The sequence below is a fragment of the Orcinus orca genome, chromosome 14, assembly GCF_937001465.1.
Source record: "Orcinus orca chromosome 14, mOrcOrc1.1, whole genome shotgun sequence".
Taxonomy (NCBI): domain Eukaryota; kingdom Metazoa; phylum Chordata; class Mammalia; order Artiodactyla; family Delphinidae; genus Orcinus; species Orcinus orca.
In genome coordinates this window covers 20,534,461-20,561,645 of record NC_064572.1, presented here as the reverse complement: position 1 = coordinate 20,561,645, position 27,185 = coordinate 20,534,461, and the positions used below count along the sequence as shown (strand labels likewise).

At 38.8% G+C, this 27,185-nt stretch overlaps 1 protein-coding gene across 2 annotated transcripts in view; it reads left to right on the top strand.

The window, feature by feature from the left end:
- TMEM26 (transmembrane protein 26) overlaps positions 1-18,352 on the top strand; it is a 47,013-nt gene extending 28,661 nt beyond the window's left edge. For both annotated transcript variants that reach the window (XM_004279979.3, XM_033406053.2), the window contains exons 5-6: positions 11,351-11,427; positions 14,623-18,352. In XM_004279979.3, coding sequence (XP_004280027.1) covers positions 11,351-11,427; positions 14,623-15,047 — 502 coding nt within the window. In that variant the 3' untranslated portion in view covers positions 15,048-18,352. The remainder of the gene's footprint in view (positions 1-11,350; positions 11,428-14,622) is intronic.
- The last annotated feature ends 8,833 nt before the right edge of the window (positions 18,353-27,185 follow it).

The window sequence follows — 27,185 nt, the reverse complement described above, 5'->3', positions numbered from 1 at the left end:
CTTTTTCTTGTCTTATTGCACCAGCTAGAATTTCTTGTACAATGTTCAACGGAAGTGTAAGAGTGGACCTTTCAATCTCAAAGGATAAGCATTCTGTCTTTCACTATTAAGGATGATGTTAGCTATAGGTTTTGCACAGATATTTTTAATAGATGCCCTTGATCAGTTGGAGGAAATCCCCATCTAGGTTACTGAGAGTTCTTTCTTTTCTCTCTCTCTCTTTTTCTATGGACACTGAATGTTGTTAAATGTTTTTCTGTTTTTCTTATGATCATTGTGTGGTGGCTATCTTTTATTCTATTACTATGGTGTATTACATTAACTAATTTTCAGATGTTAAATCAACCTTGACTTTCTGGGATAAATATCACTTGGTTATGGTGTATAATCCTTTCTATATGTTGCTGAATTTGGTTTGCTAACGTTTTGTTAATAATTTTTACATCTATACTCATAGAGCATACTGATTTTTAGTAATATTTTCAAATGATATTTTTCCTGGCTTTGGTATCAGGGAAATATCCTTCAATGAATACCTCAGGAAGCATTCCTTCTTTATTTTCTGAAAGACTTTGTATAAGACTGATGTTATTTCTTCTTTAAATATTTTATAGAATCCACTTAGGAAGCTACCTAAGCCTAGGTTTTTCTTTATGGGAAGATATTTTATTACTAATTCAATATCATTATTTCTCATAAGTCTATTCAGTTATTCTATTTCCTCTTGGGTCAGTTTTGATTATATTTTTCTTGCTAGGAATTCTTACATTTTATCTAATTTTATTTTTTATATAAAGTTGTCCATAATATTATTCCTTTATATTTGTGTCAATTTCTATAGGGTCGCTTATTATGCCCCTCCCCAACTTTTCATTCTGAGTTTGGTCATTTGTGTCTCCTCTATTTTTTCTTAGACTTCTCAATTTAGTCAGTCTTTTAAAATAACTAATTTTCGGTTTCATTGATTTTCTCTATTATTCTGTTTTATATTTCATTGGTTTGTGTTCTGATGTTTAATTTTTCCTTCCTTCTGCTTGCTTCGGATTTAATTTGCACTTCTTTTTTCTAGTTTCCTAAGATGGAAGCTATTGATTTGAAACCTTTCTTCTTTTCTAATATGGTATTCAAAGTTATGTTTCCTTCTAAGCACTGCTTTATCTGCATCTCATAAGCTTTGATATGTTATCTTTTTGTTTAATACATTCAAATTATTTTCCAGTTTCTCCTATGAGTTCTCCTTTGACCTATGGCTTGTTTAGAAGTAAGCTGTTTAATTTCCATGTGGGGATTGCCCAAATTTCTCCCTGTTGTGTTCTATTTTAATTCTGTTGTAGTCTGAGAATATACAAAATTATTTTAACCCTTTTAAAATACTGAGACTTATGGCCTAGCATATGGCCTATCCTGGAGAATGTTCCATGTGGGCTTGAAAAGAATGTGTTGTCTGGTTGAGTGTTCTGTAAATGTAAGTTATGTCAAGTTGGCTGATAGGGTTGTTCAAGTCTTCTATATCCTTACTGATTTTCTGTCTAGTTGTTCTATCAGTTATTGAGAGTGAGGCATTGAAATCTTCAACTCTGATTGTTGAATTGTCTATTTCTTTTTTCAGTATTGTCAGTTTTTGCTTCATGTATTTTGAGGCTCTGTTTTTAGATGTGCACACATTAATTTTTTAAACTTCTTCCTCATGTAGTAACTGTTTTTCATCATGAAATGTCACTTTTTCTCTAGTAATATTTCTTGTCTGAAAGTCTTTTTTGTCTCATATGAATCCAGGCACTCTATTTTATGACGACTATTGACATGGGATATCTTTTTCAAACTCTGTATCTTTACATCTAAACTGTATTCCTTATATACCACATATAGTTGGATCTTGCATTTTCCTCTCAGTTAGACAATCTTTGTCTTTTAATTGGAGTGTATATTAATTTCCCAGGGCTGCCATAACAAACTACCACAAACTGAGTGGCTCAATACAACAGAAATTTATACTCTCTTAGTCCTCAAGGCTGAAAGTCCAAATCAATGTGCCAGTAGGGTTGGTTTCTGTTAGAGGCTCTGAGGGAGAATCTGTTCCCTCTTGTGGCTCTCTTGTGGCTTCTGGTGGTTGCTGGCAGTTCTGGTGTTCCTCAGCTTATAGACACATCACTCCAATCTCTGCCTCTGTCTTCACATGGCATTCTCCCCAGTGTGTCTGTGTCTCCAATTTTTCTCCTTCTTATAGGGACACCACTCACTGGATTAGGACACAGGTTAATCTATTATGACCTTCTCTTACCTTGACTACTTCTGCAAAGACCCTACTTCCAAATAAGATCACATTCTGAAGTCTACGCAGACATGAATTTGGGGGAACAATTTCCAAGCTTTTGCAATGTGTTTAATCCATTAATATTTAATGTAATTATTGATTTTGTTGAAATTTTTTTAAATCTATCTATCTATCTATTTATTTATTTATGGCTGCATTGGGTCTTTGTTGCTGTGTGCAGGCTTTCTCTACTTGTGGAGAGCGGGGGCTACTCTTTGTGCGGTGCACAGGCTTCTCATTGCAGTGGCTTCTCTTGTTGTGGAGCATGGGCTCTAGGTGCACGTGCTTCAGTAGTTGTGTCATGCGGGCTCAGTGGTTGTGGCTTGTGGGCTCTAGAGCGCAGGCTCAGTAGTTGTGGTGCACAGGCTTAGTTGCTCCACGGCATGTGGGATCTTCCCGGACCAGGGCTTGAACCCATGTCCCCTGCATTGGCAGGCAGATTCTTAACCACTGCGCCACCAGGGAAGTCCTGATTTAGTTGAATTTATATCTGCCATTTTGCTATTTGTTTTTCTCAATGTCTCATTTCCTTTTTGCTCTTGTGTTAATTATTTACTGCTTTAAAAATATTTTTAATGAACAATTTTAATTCCTCTATTGATTTGTGTATTGTTTTATTACAGTGGTTACTGTAGGGAATACAATATGATTTTAGATCTTCACACTCTATTACAAGTTAATAGGTCAATTCCCTCCCCCCTCTTTTTTGCAATTATTGTCATATACATTACATCTTTATATGTTATAAGCCAGACAGTACAGTTTTATAATTACTGTTTTATAGACTTGTGTTTTTTTAAAGAAATTAAGAGAAGAAAAGATATGACTGTATATTTATATGTTCTCATATTTACTTACATATTTGAAGATGCTCTTTATTCCTTCTTGTGGATTTGACTTACTTTCTGGTGTCATTTTCTTTCAGCCTGAAAGACTTCCTTTATTGTTTCATCTAAGGCAAATGTGCTAGCAACAAATTCTCCTAATCTTTGTGGAGAAATGTGTGTATTTTTCCTTCATGTTTGGAAAAATAGTTTTGTTGTATGAAGAACTCTTGCTCCATAGTTTTTACTTCAGCATTTTATATGTATCATGCCTCTTTCTTCTGGCCTTCATTATTTCTGATGAGATGTTAGCCATTGTTTTGTCATTACCCTGTACAAATGAGTCGTTTTTCTTTTGCTGTTTTCAAGATTTTCTCTTTCTCTTTGGCTTTCAGGAGTCTGTGATGTGTCTAGGTGTGGGTCTCTTTGTCTTAACCTTACTACAACTTTGTTGATCTAAGATCTGTAAATTAATGTTTTTCCTCAAATTGAGGAATTTTCAGCCATCATTTCTTCACTTTTTCTGACCCATTGTCTTTTCTTCCTTCTGGGACTGCTATTACAAATAGAAATGCTTAGTTGTGTTCCATAGGTCTCTGAGACTCTGTTCATTTTTCTCCTATCTGTTTTACCTACTAGTCTTCAGACTGGAGAGTTTTCACTGATTTATTTTCCAGGTCACTGATTCTTCCACTATCTCAAATCCATATGTAGAGTCAAACTGTAGAGTTCACCTAGTGAATTTTTCATTTCTGTTACCATATTTCCAAATCTAGAATTTCTATTTAATTCTCTTTTTAGTTTATATTTCTTATTTCAGTTATTTATTTGTTGAGTCCCTGTCATCATATTTTTCTTTAGTTTATGGAACATAGTTTTCTTTCATTCTTTGAAAATATTTAAGATAGTTGCTTTGATGTCTTTACTAAATCCAAAATCTGGACCCCATTAGAGTCAGTTTCTATTGATTAATTGATTGTTGTTGTTTTCTCCTGAGCATGGGTCATGCATTCCTATTTCTTTGTATGTCTCATACTGTTTTGCTGAAAAGTGAACATTTTGTATTACGTTTTGTAGCAATATGTTATCCTCAGGCTTCCCCACATGCCTCAGGAATCTTCTTGTCATCTTTGTTGTCTCAATAAATTGCCTGAACTTAATCTGAGGACTCTATCTCCCCGTGGATTGCAGTCACTGATGTTTCTGCTCGGACTTGTTTTTTGTTTGTTTTTTTAATTCTTATTTTTGTCTTTAGCATGGCTATTAGGGTCACACCTATGGTCAGCCAATGATTTGAGCAGGGTTTGTGATCAAACACTCTGAGCCCTTTTGAGTTCCACCCTCTGCTGATGGATCTGTGTATGAGCTGGATCGCACATTCAAGTTCACAAAGTTTTCATATATAACCAGTTTTAAATTTCTACTGGGCCTTCTTGGATCGTCCCTGCACATGTCTGGCAAACTTGGAGACATTATCTAGCCTTTCTATGGCTCTCTTATTTTTGGAATCTCTCCATTAAATGTTAAGTTAGTCTGCCCCTCACCCCAGCTGGGGCTGCAACCTCTAAGTAGGAAAGCCACGGGCTTCCCCATTCATTTCCAACTAAATGTGTTACTTTTACTGACCACACCTTTAACCATGGATTTCACACTCCACTCCAAATCAAGTCAGCATACTCTGGTCACAAGGGGCCTCTGGTTTTCATTGCTAAGCTCTCCCTGGTAAAACCACCACTCCGACTGACCGAGGCAGCCTTAACATTCCCCTCAGCTTGATTAAACTTTAAAAAAGTTTATTCCTGAATATAAGCCTCTGCTCCCCCTTTCCTCAGAGCACTGATTTTAGAAAACTTGCAACTGTAATTTCTTTCTACGTCCCTTTGAGATGCAAGTCTTCTCTTAGACTCTTTCCAGCTTTACAGAGTAGGAATATCTTTCTCGAGGATGTGAGAGCCATCCCTTTGAAATGTGATCATCAGGAAAGATAACACCCCCATCTCCTAGTCTCTCTGGGACGACAGGAACCTAACTTATATCAGTGCCAATTAGCAAACATAGATGGCCTAATCACATTGACCAACTTCCCTCTCTAACAACCTCTAGTACTGTTCCACTAGCTCACCCCAGTGTTTAAAAACTCTTCTGATTTTGTTTCAGTGGGGGTGAATTCAGTCTCTCTCCCTTACTGCAGACTTCAATAAAGTCTTCATTGCCTATTTAACTGTCTGGTGCCATTTTTCCTTCACATAGCAAAGCTGGAGGTTTAAGGGAACATCCCATGGGCAAGAATGCCATAGACGCTCACTGTTCTTAACTGAAGTTCTACCAGGTTTTCATGAATAAATGTTACTCGATTTGTTATTTGCCTTTGGTTTATTTCCAGAGATCTGAAGTGGTTGTTTTTGACAATTTGTCCAGTGTTATGTATGTTTGCTGGGGAGAGGATTTGCTGACCATTTCATTCTGCTACAGCCACCCTCCAACATTTTAACAAGTCTGAATTTCAGTATAATTGCCAGGAAGAGTTAAGTAGTTATTTACACCTTTGGAGATCACTCTCTGCAGTCTTTTTTTGAACACAGATCATTTACTGAAAAGAAAAAACACACTTGGTAAAATGTTCCCATAGCATTACTGCTACTTCACTGTGAATATCTGACCAAACAAAGGAGAGTTTTTCTGTTTACGCTATGTGTTCTTTTAGTTTAGCTCTTTTTGCTTGATGAAGCATTTCTTCCAGGTTAGCTTAATAGCTCATTTGCTTGCTTTCTTTCCTTTTCTCTCTCTCTCCTTAATTTTTTTGCTCCTCTGAAGATGTTTGTGGGATGCTTTTTAAAAAGCTAGAACAATTCTATCCACTGATTATCTCTTATCGATAGGAGTATTTACACTTTCAAAAAGAAACAGTTAAGCAAATTAGCAATGCATGAGAATACATCCTCAAACCACGCACCAAAATAAACTCAGACTGGCTTAAAAACTTAAATATAAGACAAGACACCATAAAACTCCTAGAGAACATAGACAAAACATAAATCATATCAATGTTTTCTTAGGTCAGTCTTCCAAGGCAATAGAAATAAAAACAAAAATAAACAAATGGGACCCAATCAAACTTACAAGCTTTTTCACAGCAAAGGAAACCATAAACAAAACGAAAAGACAACCTATGGAATGGGAGAAAATATTTGCAAACGATGTGACTGACAAGGGCTTAATTTCCAAAATATACAAATAGCTGATACAACTCAACAACAACAAAACAACCCAATCAAAAAGTGGGCAGAAGATCTAAGTAAACATTTCCCCAAAGAAGACATACAGATGGCCAATATGCACATGAAAAGATGCTCAACATGGCTAATTATTAGAGAAATGCAAATCTAAACTACAATGTCGTACCACCTCACACTGGTCAGAATGGCCATCATTAAAAAGTCTACAAGTAACAAATTCTGGAGAGGGTGTGGAGAAAAGGGAACCCTCCTACACTATTGGTGAGAATGTAAGGTGGTGTAGCCACTGTGGAAAACAGTCTGGAGGTTCCTCAGAAAACTGAAAACAGAATTACCATATGATCCAGCAATCCCTCTCCTGGGCATGTATCTGGACAAAACTATAATCAAAAAGATACATGCGCCCCTATGTTCATATCAGCACTATTCACAATAGCCAAGACATGGAAACAACCTGAATATCCAGAGACAGATGAATGGATAAAGAAGATGTGGTACAAATGTACACTGGAATACTACTCAGCCATAAAAAAGAACAAAATCATGCCATTTGCAGCAACATGGATGCAACTAGAGATTATCATACTAAGTGAAGTAAGTCAGAAAGAGAAACAAATACCATATGATATCACTTATATGTGGAATCTAAAGTATGACACAAATGAACCTATCTATGAAGCAGAAACAGACTCACAGACATAGAGAACAGACTTACGGTTGCCAAGGTGGGGGGGCGGGGTGGAAACAGCTCTTAGCTGTTCTAGGAGCTTTATATGTTTAACATATTTAAACAATATATTTAATCAAAATTATAATATAAAATCCAATAGCTATTATTATTGTCATCCTCACATTTGGGATTAGTAGATGCAAACTATTATACACAGAATGGATGAACAACAGGTTCGATTGTATAGCACAGGGAACTATATTCAATGTCCTGGGATAAACCGTAATGGAAAAGAATATAAAAAAGAATGTATATTTATGTATAACTGAGTTATTTTGCTCTACAGCAGAAATTAACACATTTTAAATCAACTATACTTTAATAAAAAAATTAGCAATTTATGACTTTATTTTTACTTTTCACCCAATAGTTGTGGTGCACTGATTTACCAAATGCTAGTCTTGTATCCTCCTAGTTTTCCAAGCAGAGAAGTGATACATCTATAATTATACTTCAAATGATCTTTTGTCTCTGTATGAATAGAGCCCATTGTCTGCTTACATGCTTCTCAGTTGACGCTTATGAAGACAGATTACACATGAGAAAATGGGGCAAGACAAGTTGGGGAGACAATTACACAACAGAGACAATGCTGGAGAAATTGACTCCAAAATTCCTTCACAAATTTGGAGTGTTTGCCATTTAAGCTCAGTGATGTATTTATATTCCAGCGTTTAACCTTCCTGGGTAAATTTTACTGTCTGAATTAATAATACAAATTTGTCTGCTCCAGAGATTTTCTGGCCATCTTTTCCAAAGTTATTTTTGATAACTTTAGTAATAGGTTTCTCAACACCCACATTCTCCCATATTGTGTGTGTTCAGATAATAATACTTGTGAATGCAAAAGACATATATTTGGTATTAGAGGGTTAGAGTTTGACTTACTTAGGGCTAAGGTCAGTTTATTATTTATCCCTGTTTTGTATAATAATAAAATTAAAACACAAAGAGTTTAAGAAATATGTTCACATAATAAAAATAAAAATACTATTACTACTACTAACAGTAGTAGTGGATAATATTGATTTATCTCTTGCTGTGTTCCAAGCACTGTTCTAAGGGTTTTAGTTGTGATGAGTTACTTAGTCTTTACAACACCACCATGAGGTAGATACTGTCATTACCACGATATTATAAGCTGAAGAATGGCAGGCAAGAGAAGTTGCAAGAGTCTCAAGGTTACGTGGTAAAAAATAATAATACTTAACTTGTGGTAGAATACCATGCTTAGTCTGTATCCAGTGCTGCTCTAAGAGCTTTATATGTTTAATATCTTTAAACAATATATTTAATAAAAATGATCATATAAAATCCAATAGCTATTATTACTGTCATCCCCACATGGAAGGTGGGTAAACTAGAGCACATAGGTATTAAATTACTTGTTCATATTCGTGTAGCTGGTAAATGATTAGTCTGGGACTGGAAGCCCACATCCTGTCTCTCTGGTGAGGGTTAGAGCTGGTATTTGAACCCTGGCAACCTAGCACCAGAGCTCATGCTTTACCACTTCTTTCTGCTGCCTTGCAGACAAATTGCACATGGGTTTTTTCGTAGAATTACTGAAGTCTGAGATGAGAAGAAACTTCAAAAGTGACCATCTATTGAGAAACCTATTTTACATCTGTTACAAAATCCTCTCCAAAATTTTCTCAAGTTTTTGTCCAGACTTTCTTTGAAAACTTTCACTAATAGAGAATATACTAACCCCAGGGGCAACGTGTTCTATTTTGAATTAGTATTATTAGAAAGTACTTTCCTCTACTGGGATGAAATTTGGATTCTTACAGGTGCAACTCAAATCCTCTGAACCTGAATTGGCCCTCTGAAGTCGTAAGAAATAAGTTTAATTCCTTCTCCACAGTGATAACCCTTTAAATGTATGAAATCAAGTTTTAAAGCAGTCTTCTCTAGTTTTTAGTTCCTTGAACTATGCCATGTCTAACATGGCTCTGAGTCCTCTCATCGCCCTAGTCTCTCTTTTTTGGACCAAAAATGTTTTCAGTGTTCCTCCTAAAACATGAAGGACAACACATAATATGTCAGTTATACCCTGAATATTGTAGAACAGAGCAGGGCTAAAACTGTCCATTTCCTTCATGGAAATACTACCATGGAAAGGTAAGAAGGTGGATGCTGAAATCACTGGCCAAAGAGAGATAATAAGTGTTCGTACTTTGTCGAGCTGGTATGAGGATTAAGTGTGATCGCAGAGCTAAACACTTAGAAAACTGCCTGGCACATAGTATGAGCTCAGAAACGGCAGGCAAGATTATTTAAAAATTCAGGCGCTTACTGAAGGTCTACCATATAGAGACATTGACTTTGCAAAGAGGGAAAAGTTATAGACTGCATTCCCTAGGCATTTTCACTTAAAATTCTAGACTTTAAACTTCTCCGGAAGAGACCTATGATTGCATCTGATTTTGGAAAATCGTAAATCATGTCACACTGCGGACACATAATTAGATAACAGGAAGGGAAAATCCTTGAGCCTTTTTAATGGCTGCTGCTGTGAAGTGCTACCTCTTCCATCCTATTCTAGGTCATCCAGTTACATCCCGTCAAGATCTTTGGGGATCCTGATTATGTCTTCTGGGGTATTGGTTTCTCATCCAGCCCCCAATGTCATATGTGCATATGAGAAGCCTTCCATCAATGTCGGCAACCAACTCAGTGATGAAATGTGAAGCAGAACAGAATCAAAGGCAGAGCCTGCAGCGACCCTTGGAGAGCTCCCTTTACAGATCCCTGAGTCATTTACACAGTCAGGAATCCACCTAACTGTACTCACACTCAGAACATTTCTTAATCTTGCTAATAAGAACACTATGGGAGGCTTTTTTTCGTGAGCCTTGTTTAAATCCAGTGTCTATTATTATGTATGTATCATTATCTGCTTAGTAATCCTAACTCTATTTTAAAAACAAGGAGGGGGGGAGAGAGAAAATAATCTTAGCTGAGTGCCGTTGTTCTCAGGTAACCTGTGCTGATTCTCAGGTAACACTGTCTTCTTCAATAAGGGCTCTCAGAAATCTTTCAAATAATCAGTTATATAATCTAACTAGGGATTAACAGTAAATGTGCCTTTATAGTTGACAATATACTTCTGCTTCATTTTGAAAGTTAAGACTTCATTTTTTTGTCCCCAACCTTGTCTTCACCGTTAACTGCCAGGACAGATAATGATGGCTTAGAAATCTCATTTACAGATTCTCTCAGAGTTTTAAGATCTAATTTTTCAGGGCCTCAATACTTGAAGCATTTAAAGATATCCCTTACAATCACCTCATTGAGTTTGGTTTCAATTACTGTTCCCTGATGTTTTTCTATCCCTCTCCATTCTGGAAATCCCTCTTGACAGAGAAGTTGGCAACAAAATCTGTTATTACACCACTAACCTCAAATTGATAATTTCCTTTGGGATTTTGCTGTAAAAACGTGACTTTGAGACTTCTTTCGGATCCTTTGCGTTTTTGTAACCTCTCTTCTTTCTGACTTTAGTCTTCAAGACCATTTTCCTAGGTCTATGACATTTGTATTTCTTCAAAGTACAGATCCTTTGATTATTCGTTCAGCAATTCTTTCCACAAATATTTGTTGAGTGACTGTTATTTGCCATGTACTGTTATAGGCACTGGGGAAATCCAATGGTGAATGAAACAATCACATCCTTTAATTTACATCCTAGTGTCCAATGTATATCTTTGATGATTGGACTTATCTCCCTACTTTTTTTTCAACTGAGGATAACTTTCTTTTACATGCTAAGCTCTTAATTGTTGAGCCTCATCTAGGCCTTTTGAGATGTACTTTTAAGCTAGAGTCTTGGGAATCTTGGAACAATTTTCAATTTCCCTCCTTGAAATTTCTTGAAATCAGTCCTCTGAATTTCCAGGTTAATGTCTAACTTTTGTCCTAGCATTTCCCTCCCATAATGTGTCCATGATTCTGTAAAACTAAATACAGCAATATAGGACCAAGAGGCTCTGTCATAATTCACACAGATGTTGGCACATGTGGAAGTTGGGTTTTAAGTCCCAGATTTTTTTAAACTTCTTTTTCATTATTCCATTTTAATCATGCATGCATTTTTCATGGATATCTTATATCACCAAGATATTCTGACAACTCTCAAGAGGTTTATTAGGATATAGTCAAATATGAGAACAAAAAGAGACAAGATTTTTCTGCATGTGTTTGTATTTTTCATCAGTAATTTAAAATTTTGTCTGCATTCTAGGAATAGCCCTGCTCTGGTCTATGCCATCCTTGTTATATGGACCTGGAGTATGCTGCAGTTCCCACTTGACCTGGCAGGTAAGTGTCCGATGTTTGCTCAAAGAAACAGAAAAGTACAGCTCTTGATTATGAACTGCAGTGAAGCTAAGGAAGCATTTGAGAGGATTATCTTTTTTTTTTTTTTTTATCACTTCGATATCTCAGTGTTAGTTCCAGTTCAGTTTAGAAGACAACTAGGTTGAAACTTAGGAAAGCCATGATCCACTCTGGTACATGGTGAGCCTGACACAATTAAGTCGATAAGAGCACAGCTTTATGTTCATTTCATACAGCAGTTCCATCACTTGCAATGTGTAAAAGCTTCTGCAAATTAGTTAACACATCAGCGCCTCAGTTTTTCATCCATGCAATGGGGATGATAATTATTGCAGTGAGGATTGTAGCGACTGTGCTTCAGCACACTTACTGGCATATAAATGTTATCTCCTGATTTTTTTTTTTTTTTTTTTTTTTTTTTGTGGTACGCGGGCCTCTCACCGCTGTGGCCTCTCCTGTTGCGGAGCACAGGCTCCGGACGCACAGACTGAGCGGCCATGGCTCATGGGCCCAGCCGCTCCGCGGCATGTGGGATCTTCCCAGACCGGGGCATGAACCCGTGTCCCCTGCATCGGCAGGCGGACTCTCAACCACTGTGCCACCAGGGAAGCCCTCTCCTGATTTTTTAAGGGGCCATTTTCATTCCTTTGTCAGACCCTTGTATTAGAACTTCAAAGGGAATAAGAGCAGGTTCAGGGCCACATGGGAAATTAGATTTTTCCTCAGTATTGGCTCTTAGACTCCCATTGGGCTTATTTTAATAAAGACATAAACCCCCAAGACTTTGCAAGAAGTAAACGGTTTTCTGGCCATTTCATACTGATGATCTAGAGCTGCATTATCCAGTACAGTACCCACTAGCCACATGTGGCTGTTTAGATTAACATTAATTAAAATTAAATAAAATTTAAAGTTCAGTTCCTCAGTCACACTAGCCTGCTCCGTGGCTGCATATGGCTATGATGTCAGACAGCACAGATATAGAACGTTTTTCCTAACACAGATGGTTCTATTGGAATGCATTGACCTGGAGTTATCCCATAACTTCTAGGAGCCCTGGAATTTTTTTTTTTTTTTTTTTTTTTTTGCGGTACGCGGGCCTCTCACTGTTGTGGCCTCTCCCGTTGCGGAGCACAGGCTCCGGACACGCAGGCTCAGCGGCCATGGCTCACGGGCCCAGACGCTCCGCGGCATGTGGGATCTTCCCGGACCGGGGCACGAACCCGCGTACCCTGCATCGGCAGGCGGACTCTCAACCACTGCGCCACCAGGGAAGCCCGCCCTGGAATTTTGATTTGGAAATTCTCCTGGATGCCACTTTACTCTGAAGAAATTCTAGGATTGAATAGTTACGTTTTCCTGAAGTCTGACTCCTTTCTTACGGTACCCTACCTGATGGCCTCAGGGTTAGAATTAATCTTTGTACAGAGATATTTAATTTTTTTCTGCATCTTTTTTTGGTCCACTTTGATAGGCACAGAGGTTTTAGAGGCCATTTTAGACCTTAGCATCCACTTTGCAAAACAAAATTGCCAACAGAAGGAAAGAGTGGCTGTGGCTTTTTGGAAATGCCCCAAACCTAATTACTAGTTAATAACTGCAAACAAATGTATGCCAATAACACACACACACACACACACACACACACACACACACACACACACACACAGATTTTGTTGTAATGTGCCCCAGAAGGTACTCTATACCATTAATCAGCTGGTGTCCTCTGCGAGAATATTAGGCACCTTCAGTTTAGATGTCGAATAATACTTTTAGGAGGTCCTCTGGGAGCCATTTCCCGACCCTAACTTCTTAGGAACGGTGACTATTGATCTCACGTTGGTTTTTCTTTTGTCATTCCCTCTGCTGGGCCTCACCCTCCATATCTTGTGGTTTACCGCCTTGCTTAGAAAATTTTTATTTAAGAAAGAAATTCTGTAAACTTTCAGGGGTGATAATGTTATGCAGCTGTTTGAAAAACAAAGACCAAATGTTACTTCTGACTAAATCACTATTGCATTTCCAACAAACGGTACGTTATGTGCACCCATATCAAAGCAGCTTCATAATATTTGCAGGCTCCAGTAGACGAAGGCATTCTTTGTTTGAAAACTCCAAATGGAAGTCTTCATTATTATAAAAGGATTATTTTCTGCCCTTGACCCTGAATTAAATTTACATTTTAGAAATTAAAACAAAAAAGGTTCATTTCTTGATTGGACCTCCTTTTGTTCGACTGGAAAATCAGTAATTATATCCAGTCTTTCTTGTAAACTGTGAAACAAAACCATAAGGAATTAGACAAAATAAAATAACAATGGCATTTATTTGGGCTTTTTTTCCCCACCCCTGTTAGAGAGATATGTTTAACGTGACTTCAGTTCGAATTTGAAGGTAAGTGCTTGAATTTTCACAACACAATTTACATAGAGGGCCAAGTGAGTCAACCAGTAAATAGGCAGGTACCAGAGAGGGGATGCAGACAGCTCTGGGCCACCGACACTCTGTTTCATCTCCCAAATTTAGCAGCCAGGTAAGTCATGAATTATCCTCAGGGAAAGACAGTGAGAAAGGAGAGGTGCCAGGGGTGTTAGTCTAATGGAACCAAAAACAGTCAGGGAATAGGGGCCCCTCTCCTCAAAGCTGTCATTGTTCTCCAGTTTTCAAAGGAGGAAACTGAGGTCCAGGCAGCCTAAGTAACTTGGCGTGCATCTTGCTGTTAGAAAATGAGGAAACCAGGAGAGGAAGCCAGGCTCCCTGACTTGAGGCTGAGAGCACCCTGCCGTGCTGCCTTCCTACTCTGCAGACTTCAAAGACAGACAGGGCGGCTTCTTCTGCTCTTTATCCTTTCTAGCCTAGTTAATTGTGCTTTCCCCAGTGTGAGTGAGGACTTGAAGACGAGCTGATTTTTTTTTTACGTGGATAGAAACCAGAGGCTGGCTTTTTTTCATGTGTGTCATTGGACTTATAACAGATGATCCATTTTGAATATAAAATGCCCAAGGATGTAAAATGGCAGGGTGGTTACACTTGTTTCCCTCCAGAATGAAATTACAGAATCACTCCCCATTGTGAATGAGCGTAACCCCCATGGCTGATGACTTGTCCCCACTTCACTCTGCCTTACTTTTCTGCATGTCAGAGAGCTACGGTAACTGGTCTCTCTTGCGTTTTCAGTACAGCATGTTGTGTGTCCTGTGTCTATGGCAACAAGGGGGTTCCCCAGCCGGTTCTTTTGCCAATACAGTGCCGACCTGTGGAACATTGGAATCAGCGTCTTCATACAAGACGGTCCCTTCCTTGTTGTGCGACTCATCCTGATGACCTATTTCAAAGTGATCAACCAGATGCTGGTGTTCTTTGCTGCCAAGAATTTCCTGGTGGTGGTGTTACAGCTCTACCGCTTGGTGGTGTTGGCCTTGGCTGTCCATGCTTCCTTGCGGAGTCAGCAAGAACGCCTGAAAGGAGAGCACAGACGCCCAGGTGTACCAGCTGAGAGTGGGGTCTCGCCTGGGGCCTGGGCAGGTGGTTCGAAGGAGGGCTTGGCTATTCCTTTACAGGCCTTGCCGGTCACCTCTGACGACTCTCCCCTGACCCCATAGTTAGTCACCGAGAGCAGCATGCTGCCAGAAGGCTTGACTTTCCGGTCCCTATAGACAGAATCTTCTCTCTCTCTCTTTCTCTTTTTTTTTTAACCTTGGCATATAATAATTTTCAAAAGAACAACATAAAAAGTGATCTTAAACCAAAGCCGAGGAACTTCTTTTTCAACGGAATGAAAAGAACTTTGATTAGTGGCTGTCGCTACCACGTCTGTGTGATGGCATCAGATGCTACAGTTGTTCAACCGCTAAGTGATTTGTTTGTCTTGAACTGTTTGAAAAGCTGTGGACAGGGTTACAGTGACACATGCCCTCAAGACATTTAATGCAGACAAACTGTCCTGGCTGTTACCTGAGAATAGAGAAGCTTTGAACTTTGGCTCTATTGTCAGCCTATCTCATCTGATCTTTCCTGCAATGTCCCCCTGACATCAAAAAATGTACATTCAGTGAATGCAGAATAAATGAAGGGAAAAGTGCCTTTAAAATTACCTCACTGTGGGCTGGAAGCAGTGAAAATCTCTGCCCAGCTGCCATAGCATCAGGAGCCCTATTCATCGCTGCACAGACCTTCCCAGGAAAAATCATTTTTCTGGGCTGCTGTAGTCTTCTGTCATGGCGCATCTGCTCTTACGGAAATGTTACTGCTTTGGCTTGGGTGCCGCAAAATTCACAGCAAGCCATCCTGGTTACGGATCTATTGGTTGGGAGGCAGGAAATACTTGTAATGCTAGCAAAGTCACAATTTCCATTCTAAACATGATTTGCAGTATTCGTTAGCATTTCCCTTAACTCCACTTTACCATTTTCTATATTGCCAAGTCGAATTGCGTGGGTTGATGCAAGAACGCACTGCAGCAGTGACTAAAGGTGTTTCAGGCCCTTTAAGTGTTACCATAGTCGCTGGTGTCTGCCGGCTGTCAAGGTAGCTCCTCTGAACTGCCACATCTGGAGCCGGCCTTTGGTCTCAGGGAAGATGCTGGTGATGGAGACTTGCAGTAGCCCTACTCACGGCCAACAGCCCTGGATTAGCGAAGGGGATCAGAAAATGCCCCAGCATCGTGGAAATCAGGAAATGCGCTTTTCTTCCCTGCATTACGACTGCATTTCCCCAGTACTGAAATAGCCATACGTTCCCTTTATATGCCTCTGTACTTTCCAGATGGAGGCGATTCAGAACCTTTTAAAATGATTTTTTGCTTTTAAAGATACAGTGTGAAAATCTACCTGCTATAAAGTATAGTTACTTTATAGCAGTAATTATGTAAAGCAAACAGCTCCAAACTGTTCCTTTAGGGTTCAAAGCATAATTCCTCCTTGTTATTATGCTCAGGAATTGAAAGGGACATTAAAGATAAGGCAGGGTGTGACCTTAAATTGGGTGTGACCTACCGACAACCAATTGGGACAATTTCAACTATAAATCTATGGGAGAGGATATCTGTTCAAACCATTTAATAAAGAGTTGCATAGGCAAACTCTGTTCTTATACAGAAAAATTAATACTTTCCAATTAATAGCTTCTCCAGTGCCTGATGTTTCTATTTCTTTCTTTTTCTTCCTTGTGTTTCTAATTTTAACAATATGATGATTGTAAACTTACACATGAAGCTAATGGAATACATTTATAATTTTTCATAATAACTTTATGAAAGTTAAGATCAGGAAATTATATTCATATAAAGAACCTGACGACTTTTAAGGGCATGCAATTTAGAACGCTTAACAATTGAAAGCAAAATAATAACTGCTATTCATAAAGACGCCTCAGCAGAATCTGTTTTTATGTTGACTGTCTTATGTTGAATGTTTTCCTCCACAACATGTATGTGCTGCTTATTATTGCAGATTTGCTCCTGGGCATACTTTTCACGTTCCAATTTTTTTCTTCCAGCCAAACAAATATTGGGCCTCTAAAAATAGATAAAGTATAAAGCAGTATGGCTGTTACAAGGATAGTTTTTAAATGCTTTCAAATCCGAGACTGGGCTTGGCTCTGTGAATGAGTTTCCAGTATTTAAGCATTTTGTAATTATGAAGCGCCCTGGACAGCGGTTACTTCCCAGAGGCTGACATTCTGGGGCTGGCTTCTGTTGTACCTGTAATAACATAACGGATTTAGATCATCTATATAATGCGATGCAGGCCATACCTCTCTTCCAGCCTCCACAGACACAGAACACGCATATTCCCAACCACTGAAGAAAGTGGCTTATTTGTGGTTGCTGGTGCTATTGTTATTATTATTGTTACTGTTGTTATTTAATTGCTTGATTAAAGCTCAATCAAATGTGCTTCCTAAAAACCTATCATTCCATTTGTGAGAAAACACAGTGCGCATGTTTTAGCGATGCTGTGTAGAAACACACCTCATAACCATCTCGTGGGCTTTCTTCACTTACTAGAGGAGTCTCCGAGGACATGACTTGACACTGCAAGATTAGTGATCTGTCTTTCTCTTTGACTATTCTGTTAATTTTTATTTAAACTGGAACATATAAGAAAATGGAAATTTTTATTGGCCAATAACATTCTTTCTAATCTTCTAAAATGAAGATTGTTACACAAATTCATCAGTTGGCTCTGTTGCAGCTCCACTAACATGTAGTAGCACTTCAGGCCTTTTAAGACCAAAAAGATGTGGCCAGTTAACTATCAGCATTCACTGTCATAATATTAATTGTTAACTTGTTATTTCATAGACTTTTCAAAGCCCTGGGAAGGCATGCATTTCAGTGCACGTTTTAGGATTTCCATACAGGTTTCAGAGATCCACACTGACTCTTATTATCTCTGGCATTTGATCTCAATGACTCAATCACCTCTCCTGTTAAAAGAGAAAGGATTGCATAGGGCCACTGTCCACCTTCACTCTACTCCAGTGTCAGGAATGTGACATACATGCTGACATACATCTAGAGCCTCAGAGATGTAAATGAAAAATCAAACCGTCTAGAGTTATAAGAACAGAAGAGACTGTTACTTTTTTTCCCCTAGTTTCAGACTTCGCTTTTTACTTAATGGACATTCTGATCCACTCTCAGAAACATCTGATTTGGGGTTAAACTAGGCAGCTGGACGATGTTTATGGCTTTGAGGCTTAAATAACTTTCTATATGATGGGAGTAACTCTAAACAACGTTTGAATAATCAGCTCCTACAGTCTTATATTTCATGGGTGTCCATCCTCTGAATCTTTCTTACAGAAGTATTTTATAAGAAAATTTTCTGTGAATTATTTATATTTATACTATTTTGGTATGAATGACATTTGTATTATATTATATACATTAAATAGTTTGTGTACAACTTTATCTTAATGTCTGTTTTTTGCCTGCATTTCCTGTCTTTGTTCTCTACTGTAATTCAGTTTATTTATTTTTTAAGCTCTGGTTTAAAAAGAAAACTGATCTACTTAGAATATGACTAAAGTGGCATTTCAAACTAGTGTGGAAAGACTGACCAATTTTATAAATGATGTTGGGATATTTGGCGAACCATCTGGAAAAAATGAAGTTAGATTTTTATCTCATGCAATACATAGAGATAAATTCCAGATGGATCGAAGATCTAAGTGTAAAAGTGAAAACTATAAAATATTAGAAGAAAATACGGAATGTCTCATTAGCATCTGGGGAGTGGGAAATATCTTCCAAAGCAAGATATAAACCCCAGAAGCTATGAAAGAAAAGAATAACAGATTTTCTTATGTAAAGATTTAAAATTTCTAAATGGCAAAAGGTATTAGGAATACATCACTATTATCTACTTTTTGGAGAAAGGTGTCAGTGCGCTCAGACAAGAGAAATGAGAGGTAAAGAAATTAGGAAGGAGGAGCGAAATTTATCGCTTACTTCTAGAAGACTGAGTCTTGAATATGCAGGAAAAGCATAGGAAAACCTAAGAAACTGTTACAAATAATCTGAAATCACACAATAATCAATAGCTTTTCTATACACAAATCAACATCACATAGAATATATATCTGAATAAGAGATTTCCATTATGATACGAACTAGCATCATAAACTACATAGGAATAAACTGAATAAGAAATGTGCAAGATTCGTGTGAAGAAAACTTTAAAATGACTTTGAGGACCATCAACGAATAATTTAACAAACAGAAAGACATATTCTATTGGGAAGTGGTAAGAAGCCTTGATATTTTAAAAAGTCAATTTAAAAATCAATTTCTCCTAAACTGATCTATAAATTTAATACCATCTCCATAATGAATCAATAAGATTTTAATTTTTAATGACTACACAAGCTGATTCTAAAGATATTATGATTAAATAAGCATGAAAGAATAGCCAGAAAATACTAAAAGGAAGAAAAAAGTTGGAGAGGGTGCTTTCAGCATATTTAAACACATTAAAGAGCTACAATAAGCAAGAGAATCTGATTCTGTCAAGAAGAAAAATGGAACAGAATAAGGTCAAGAAATAAATTGAAATACATAAGGATTTTGATACATGGTAAATCATGGGGCTGGGGTTGATAGACTATTATAAGTGGTTTCAGGTCTGAAAAATATCAAACTGGATCCCTACTTCAATCCTCGTATCCAAAACATTTCCAGATGGATCAAAGAATTAAACACTAAAAATAAAAAAACACAGAGAACTTCGCTTTTACAATTGCAATGGTGAGAATGTTTTCAAAGCAAGATATAAAACTAGTAACCGTAGATGATTCATATATTTCAACTTGTAAAACTAAAAATTTTACATCTTAAAAATACTATAGGTCAATTCAAAAGTTGAACAACAAACACGGTAAATATTTTTGCAACAAATGTAACAAAGCATTAGTTTTCAGAGCAAACAGTACTTACAAATAAGAAGAAAAAAAATACCCACTGGAAAAAGGAGCAAAAGAGGTTACGTATATGATTTACTGCAAAAGATATAGTTAAGAAAATGGAAATCAGACCACAATGAAATACCGTTTTCAAATCCAGACTAAACCACAAGATAGCATTTTTCAATTAGCAGGTTGGCAAAGATTCAAAAAACTTTTAGAATGCCGTATTAGAGGGGATCAAGGGAAGTGGGCATACTTATTCATTGGTGGTGAGGATGTAAATTGGAACAATCCTTTGGAAGACAGTTTGGCAATATCAGTCAGAATTAAAGGTACATTTATCATTTGACCCAGCAATTCAACTTCTAAGAATGTAGCCTGCAGATACATGTGTGCAAAAATATGTATACAAGCCTGTTCAGAGCAGTATTTTCTCAGTAGTTGCTACAATAGCAGCATAGTCTCCATCAATAGGGTCATTATTAAATTACGGAACATCTAGACTCCATAATACTATGTAGCTTTTAAAGAGACTGGAGTAGGTCCATAAATGCTGATAAGGAACAACCACTTAGATATTTTATTACATCAAAGTAAGGGAGAAAACCACGAGGTGAGCATGTCACTCTTTTTATAAATGTTATCCATGCCTTGTCCAGTGGCTAGAAATAGAGGAAATGATGCTCAAATTTCCAATGATCATGGACAGCCCCCCCCTTTTTTTTACCTTAATGCTTTCTATAATTTGAAAGTTTTAAGTATGCATTACTTTTGTAATTTTAAAGACAATTATTAACAAAAAGAAATCTCACTGACTTATAGAGCCTGCTGCTATGTACAGAGACTCTAATATCATTTTGCAAATAAAGGAAAAGCACACCATTCTTTTTCACCCAAGAAGATAAAAGACTTTGCCATTATAACGAAGGATGCTTTAGATAACTCAAAGGTTTAAACCGTATCAAATTCTGCTTGCCTTACGAAGTGTTAAACCTTAGGAAATGAAATAATGAATAGATCTAAAAGAACCTGGAAAAATGAAACTGACCAAAATGATTCACTGGGTCTTGATGAACACCATGGAGACCACTTTACAAGAGCCAGTCTGACACTTTCACACTCCATAGAGTGTGAAAACCATAGAGGAAGACAAACCATAGCGGAATTTCACATTGAATTCCAGAGTCAAGCTGATTTCCCCAGGAGAGAGAGAGAACTAAAGGAACCCTGAGAGACAAAACTTCAGAAAAAATCGGTGCATCTGTTTCCCAGTCCATATTTACAGCCCATCTAACTTGTTTATGTAAACTTTTTAGATTTTTGCCAAATATTTACTAAATTTATAATTGATTGTGATAAGTGATCAAATGGATCATATGCAAATCTGATCAAATTAGTGAGGAAAACAAAAATTCCTAAACCAACTATATGTCAGATATCATATAGTCTTTGTATCTAAACTAAGAATTTCGGGCAAGGGAAATTGGATCTGCAAGACAAAATATGTTTTCTCTGTGGAAGGTGTTGTTCAGTTTCTACCGAGTGCGTAGCTGGAGAGTTCAGATGGTTGTGGTTCTGGGATCTTGGGGGTTGTTTCTACCTTCTGGCCAACAAGTATTCTTCCCTAGTATTCAAGGGCTCCCATATGACCTGAGTGACAGCTAACAGCTGGGTCAAAGCTATAATTATTTCATCAGCTCTCTTGGTTTCAACTAACTCCTACCAATACCTAGTTATTGGCCTCTTTCCTGGACTCCGTGCCTGGATGTGCATCTCCCCCCGCCCCCGGATACTCTGCAAGCATATGCACTCAGTATACATGGAGTACAAGTTGTACCACACTTAACATGTAATATGCCCCTCTCCCTGTGTTCCATATAATGGCTAGTAGCACCACTAGCCTCTCAGGCACCCATGTTAAAACCAGAGGGCTCCCCCGGTGGCGCAGTGGTTGAGAGTCCACCTGCCGATCCAGGGGACACGGGTTCGTGCCCCGGTCCGGGAAGATCCCACGTGCCGCAGAGCGGCTGGGCCCGTGAGCCATGGCCGCTGGGCCTGCGCGTCCGGAGCCTGTGCTCCGCAACGGGAGAGGCCACAACAGTGAGAGGCCCATGTACCGCAAAAAAAAAAACAAAAAAAAAAACCAGAGATATCCTTGACCCTTGGTTCTTCTTGCTTATCCTTTCTACCTAAGTGATCTCCAAATTCTTTCAGTTATGTAGCTTATAATTCCTTTCCATTTTTAACCTGCCCTCTCTATTTCAACTGCTACCATCCTAATTTAGTGTCTCATCATTTCTTGCCTCACTGACTGCAGTCATTTCCCAACTGGTCATTCAACCTCCTGGTTTAATCCCCCATAATAATATTCCAAACTGAATTCAGAGCTGTTCTAAAATGCACAGTTTATCATATGTCTCTTCTATTTAACACTTTGGTGATGCCTTTCTTTCAACTAAATCAAGCATAAAGTCCCAAGGAAGTCATTTAAGACCTTTCACAAGCTGGCCCTAACCTGACTTTTCTGTCTTTTTTTACCATCAATCACTGCACTCATACACACACACACACACACACACACACACACACACACACACACACCTGCCACCATAACATACTACCCATGCCCCTCTAAACTTGTCATTATCCTTTACATTGCTATGTATTTGTGCACCACGCTATTTCTTTTCTTCAGATGCTCTCCATTGCCAGCGCTCCATTACCGATACCTTGGTCTACTCACTCCTTCCTTCTCATGGGTAGCCCATTTCCCCATCCCAAGTTAATGGTTAGGGGAGGAAGAACAATCCCAACAGCCAAGATTATTCTTCACCCTAAGAGCACCCAGGAAAGTGAGCACAGACCTCCTCCGGGAGCAGAGACATCCTCCAGTCCTGGGTCACTGATTTCTGGAGTTTCCTCTGAAGCAGCAGAGCTGATGAGGACACCAGGTAAGACAACATGGACACAGAGCTATGGGATTTGTCACTTATCATGATCGCGAAGAAGAATCTACAGGAGAAGCGATGGGTCAGTGGTCCCCAGAAGTTTTCCCCTCTTCTTCTCAGATCTGGCTGAACTAGTCAGTTGCTCCTGTATTTACTAATCTAGCAGCTTCTATTTATATTGCCTCCGTGATGTCTTCCCCTGCTCCTTATGAAGAGTCCCCCTTCTAGCAGTATTCCTCACCTAGCGATCGCCAACCATGGCAGAAACCCGCAAAAGCTTCAGAAGGCTTAGCTCAAAGATCACATTTGCCTGTTTCCCAGATTGAGTGACTCTCCTCCTTTACTGTGTATTTACAGCACTTTGTACTTGCCTCTGTCCCAGTGGTTACAATAATATATGCAATGATTCGTTTCTGTGTCTATGAGCTGTCCGAGGGCATTGGCCATGTCTTAGACTCTATCATAATAACCAAGCAGATCCAGACACACTGAAAGTTTGTCTGTCCCCAGAACTCACCAAGCTTCTTTCTGTCTTGGGGACTTCGTTCCCGCTGGTGCTTTTTCCTGGGACAACTCCTACTTCTACCTCCCGTTTTCCCAGAGCTGGCTCCTTTTCATTTGGATTCCAGCTTAAGTGCAAGGTCCCCAGAGAGGCCGTCACTTTTTCCCTTTGCCAATAATTTCCATCACAACTATCTTTACTTTATTCCTAGCAGTTATCATTAGTGGAAATTATCTCTACTTTATATGTCTATTTGTTTACTGTCTATCCTACCTATAATGGAAATGTAAAGGTCAAGGGTACCTAACTTGTTCATCTCTGTGTCCCAGGTGGGTAGCACATAGTAGCTGCTCAAAAACTACTGTTGGGTACCTTATTTTTCTGTGCTTATTTATACCTATAATTTTTTATAAAACTAAACTCAAACTACATATTTACATGTATATTCTGCTTTGTTCATTTATTATCATTTCTTGAGCTTTTCCTAATGTTAATTATTCTTTGAGAATATAATGCCCAGCTACTCTTTTGTGTGAATGTAGAAAAAGTTCTAAACACCATTTTTTTAGATTCCACATAAAAGTGATATCATTGTCTTTTTCACAGAGAACTCTACTCAGTACTCTGTAATGAACTATATGGGAACAGAATCTGAAAGAGTGGATATATGTATATGTATAACTGATTCACTTTGCTGTACAGGAGAAACTAACATAGCATTGTAAACCAACTATACTCCAATAAAATTAATTAAAAAAAAAGACCTCGGGCTTCCCTGGTGGCGCAGTGGTTGAGAGTCCGCCTGTCGATTCAGGGGACACGGGTTCGTGCCCCGGTCCGGGAAGATCCCACATGCCGTGGAGCAGCTGGTCCCCGTGAGCCATGGCCGCTGAGCCTGCGCGTCCGGAGCCTGTGCTCCGCAGCGGGAGAGGCCACAGCAGTGAGAGGCCCGCGCAACACACACACACACACAAAAGTGTCCTCTCCCAAATCAGCTCCTTTTCTTGAATGCTCAATGCCTACAAAACCACCATCCTTCCAGTCATTTTGGCTTAAGCTAAGGTGTCATTTTTGACTGACTCTACTCGTTCACACATTTGCTGAATCTTACTTCATTTTTTTTTGCATACTGAATATAATTTTGTTGCTTTTCTCTGATTACGCAAGTCATATGTGTTCAATGCAATGATTTCAAACATACAGAAAAGAGGGTAAAAATCACGTGGGATCCCACCTTACTGTAATGTTCATCATTAATAATAATCATTCTTTCAGGAATCTTTTACTTCAGATAGAAAAATGATAGACAGACAGATGACAGCTAGCTAGCTAGCTAGCTAGGTAGATAGATGAGTTTACAGAAATAGGATAATATATTAATTAAACCTTTAAAGGTAAAAAAAATCAAAAGAGTTGCAAAAACTGTGGGTTAATTTAAATTTGTATGATGAATAATGTCAGCTCTCAATCTTGTCAGTATTATCTTTATGAAGGCATATATAACCTCATGTGGAGAAATGAAGAGTGTCTGTTTTAGGGTTTTTGTGAATTTGAAGCCTGGACCAAATGGTGCCCCTGCGGAAATTCTGGAATTGGGACCGTGTTTTATTCATCTTTCTATGCTCCATGGAGACTCTCATGGTCTATGTAGAATAATATTTTGCTCTATGAATGATCAATGGCCTCGACAAATATCTTTTAATACCTACCACGTACAAGCCACTGCTAGCTATGTGAGAGATACACAAATGAATAAGACATTGCCCTTGCTTTTGAGGAAATTTATATCTATGGTTTTTTTAAAAAAATGTTTATAAACTCCATAAACCTCGCTCCCTACCACCTGTCTTCAAGCCCGTGAAGAGCTCATTTTGGTTCTCTCTGGGTTTTGTGTAGGACCTGAAGTTTCCAGCCTTGTTCCCAACATACACGTTGACACATAAGAGGGGATGCAAAAAAAAAAAAAAAAAAAAAAACGGAGATCTGAGAGGGCCGATTTAAAAGAAATGAAAGTTGTTTATTTTTTGAAAACACGTTTTGTAGGTGACGGCTCTTGATCACTGCGGGACGGCCACTGTAGGATCCCTCAAACATTGCAAGATCTCATCCTGGACCTGTAATCATTCTGGCTATAATCTGCTGTCTTCTTTTCAAAGGATGCAGCTATTCTGAAGAGGCTTCTGTCTGAACTCAGGCATATTTCTAGGCTCAAAGTAGTGGGCCACTGCTCATGTGAAAGCACCATGGAAGACTTGAAAGCACTATATGGACCTACAGAATAATCTAAAGTGTGTTCCCAGTACATGTCCAGGACAGAAAATGCTCATTTGTCACATGTGAGGGAGCAGTGAAATTTATTTTTACAGATTCACTGGGCTGAAAGGAAGACTACGTGGGCCCATCACATTCTAGCAATTTCCATCACAGCAAAAACAATCTTAGAAGGAAGACATACTTGATCTCTACTTGAAGATTACAACCTCTTTCATTAACTCTTTGCAAGTACTTTTCAAAAAATTTAAGATTATACTTCAGCGATATATGGCATAAAAGCATTAGAGAGGGCTTCCCTGGTGATGCAGTGATTGAGAGTCCGCCTGCCGATGCAGGGGACATGGGTTCGTGCCCCCGGTCCGGGAAGATCCCACATGCCGCGGAGCGGCTGGGTCCGTGAGCCATGGCCGCTGAGCCTGCGCGTCCGGAGCCTGTGCTCCGCAACGGGAGAGGCCACAACAGTGAGGCCCGCGTACCGCAAAAAAAAAAAGCATTAGAGAAAAAGGTAGTTGAAAATGTCAGTCATATTTAAGAGCAGATGTCCACCATTTCTCTCTGGGGAAGCAGCCCATTAAGCTGTATGCTGCTGAATCAGATGTGACAAAAAAGTTCACTCAGCCCGGTTTATTTTGCCTTGAGAGTCAGAAGCATGAGTGGCAATGGCTGGTCTTTCTGGATCTGCTGTTTCTTTTACTTTCGAGACTGTGGAGTCGGACCTGACTGAGCTCACGGACATCTCTGGCTCTGCTGCACACACGCGCCCCTTCACAGCCTGAGTGCCGGTGATCTATAGCATCCTGGTAATTTGTGTTTTAAAACTGCACACCTACCTGCCCAGATGTAAAGTCAGCACCAAGCAGAATCAGCTTCCCCTCGAATCTGTGTTCTGTGCTCTTCCACAGAAGACTAAACACCGCGGTGTGGATCCGGGGTGCATGTTATGTGGTGCATGACACCTCTGGGGGTGACAGCCACATTCATCAAAGCTCCAGTCCCTCGAAAGGGATAATGTGCAGGAACTGTGTGAGCAGCTAGTAGAGAATTCATCCTTGCCTTATGGCTTTTCTAAAACTTAATAAAAATCCTCTTTTCCATCAGAATCTTCCAAAGAATACAGACCTCTTTTCTCCAACTTCCTGGAGAAGCCAAAGCAAACATCAACTACTATAATTTCTATTTTTCAGTTTCAAGTGCCTCAGAAATGCTCTTTCACTTAGCGTCACGCTGTTGATCTCCTTTCAGATTTGCCTACACAAGGATTTTACTCAGGATAGATTCTGCTCTTTATTTGTACTTTGAGTCACATACCTTTGGAGCCTTTGAGCTTGAAGGAATGTTAGATCTCCTTACCTCTTTGAAGGCGAAGAGATGAAAGGTGGAAGAAGAGAAGGGGCGTCCTATCAGCGAGCAGCAACTTAAAACATCTAAATAGATTTGCTTTTTCCCATTGGTCTGTAATTTTCCAAACTTAGCTTTGACCAGCAAAATTGTCCTGCCGTACCCAGAAGTGGGTCCACAGACACTTCCAGAAGGTGAAAACAATATCTGTCAGAATGATCAGAATGGGATTTAATTACCACTCGATTTCTTTGGGCCCTAAACTGGTT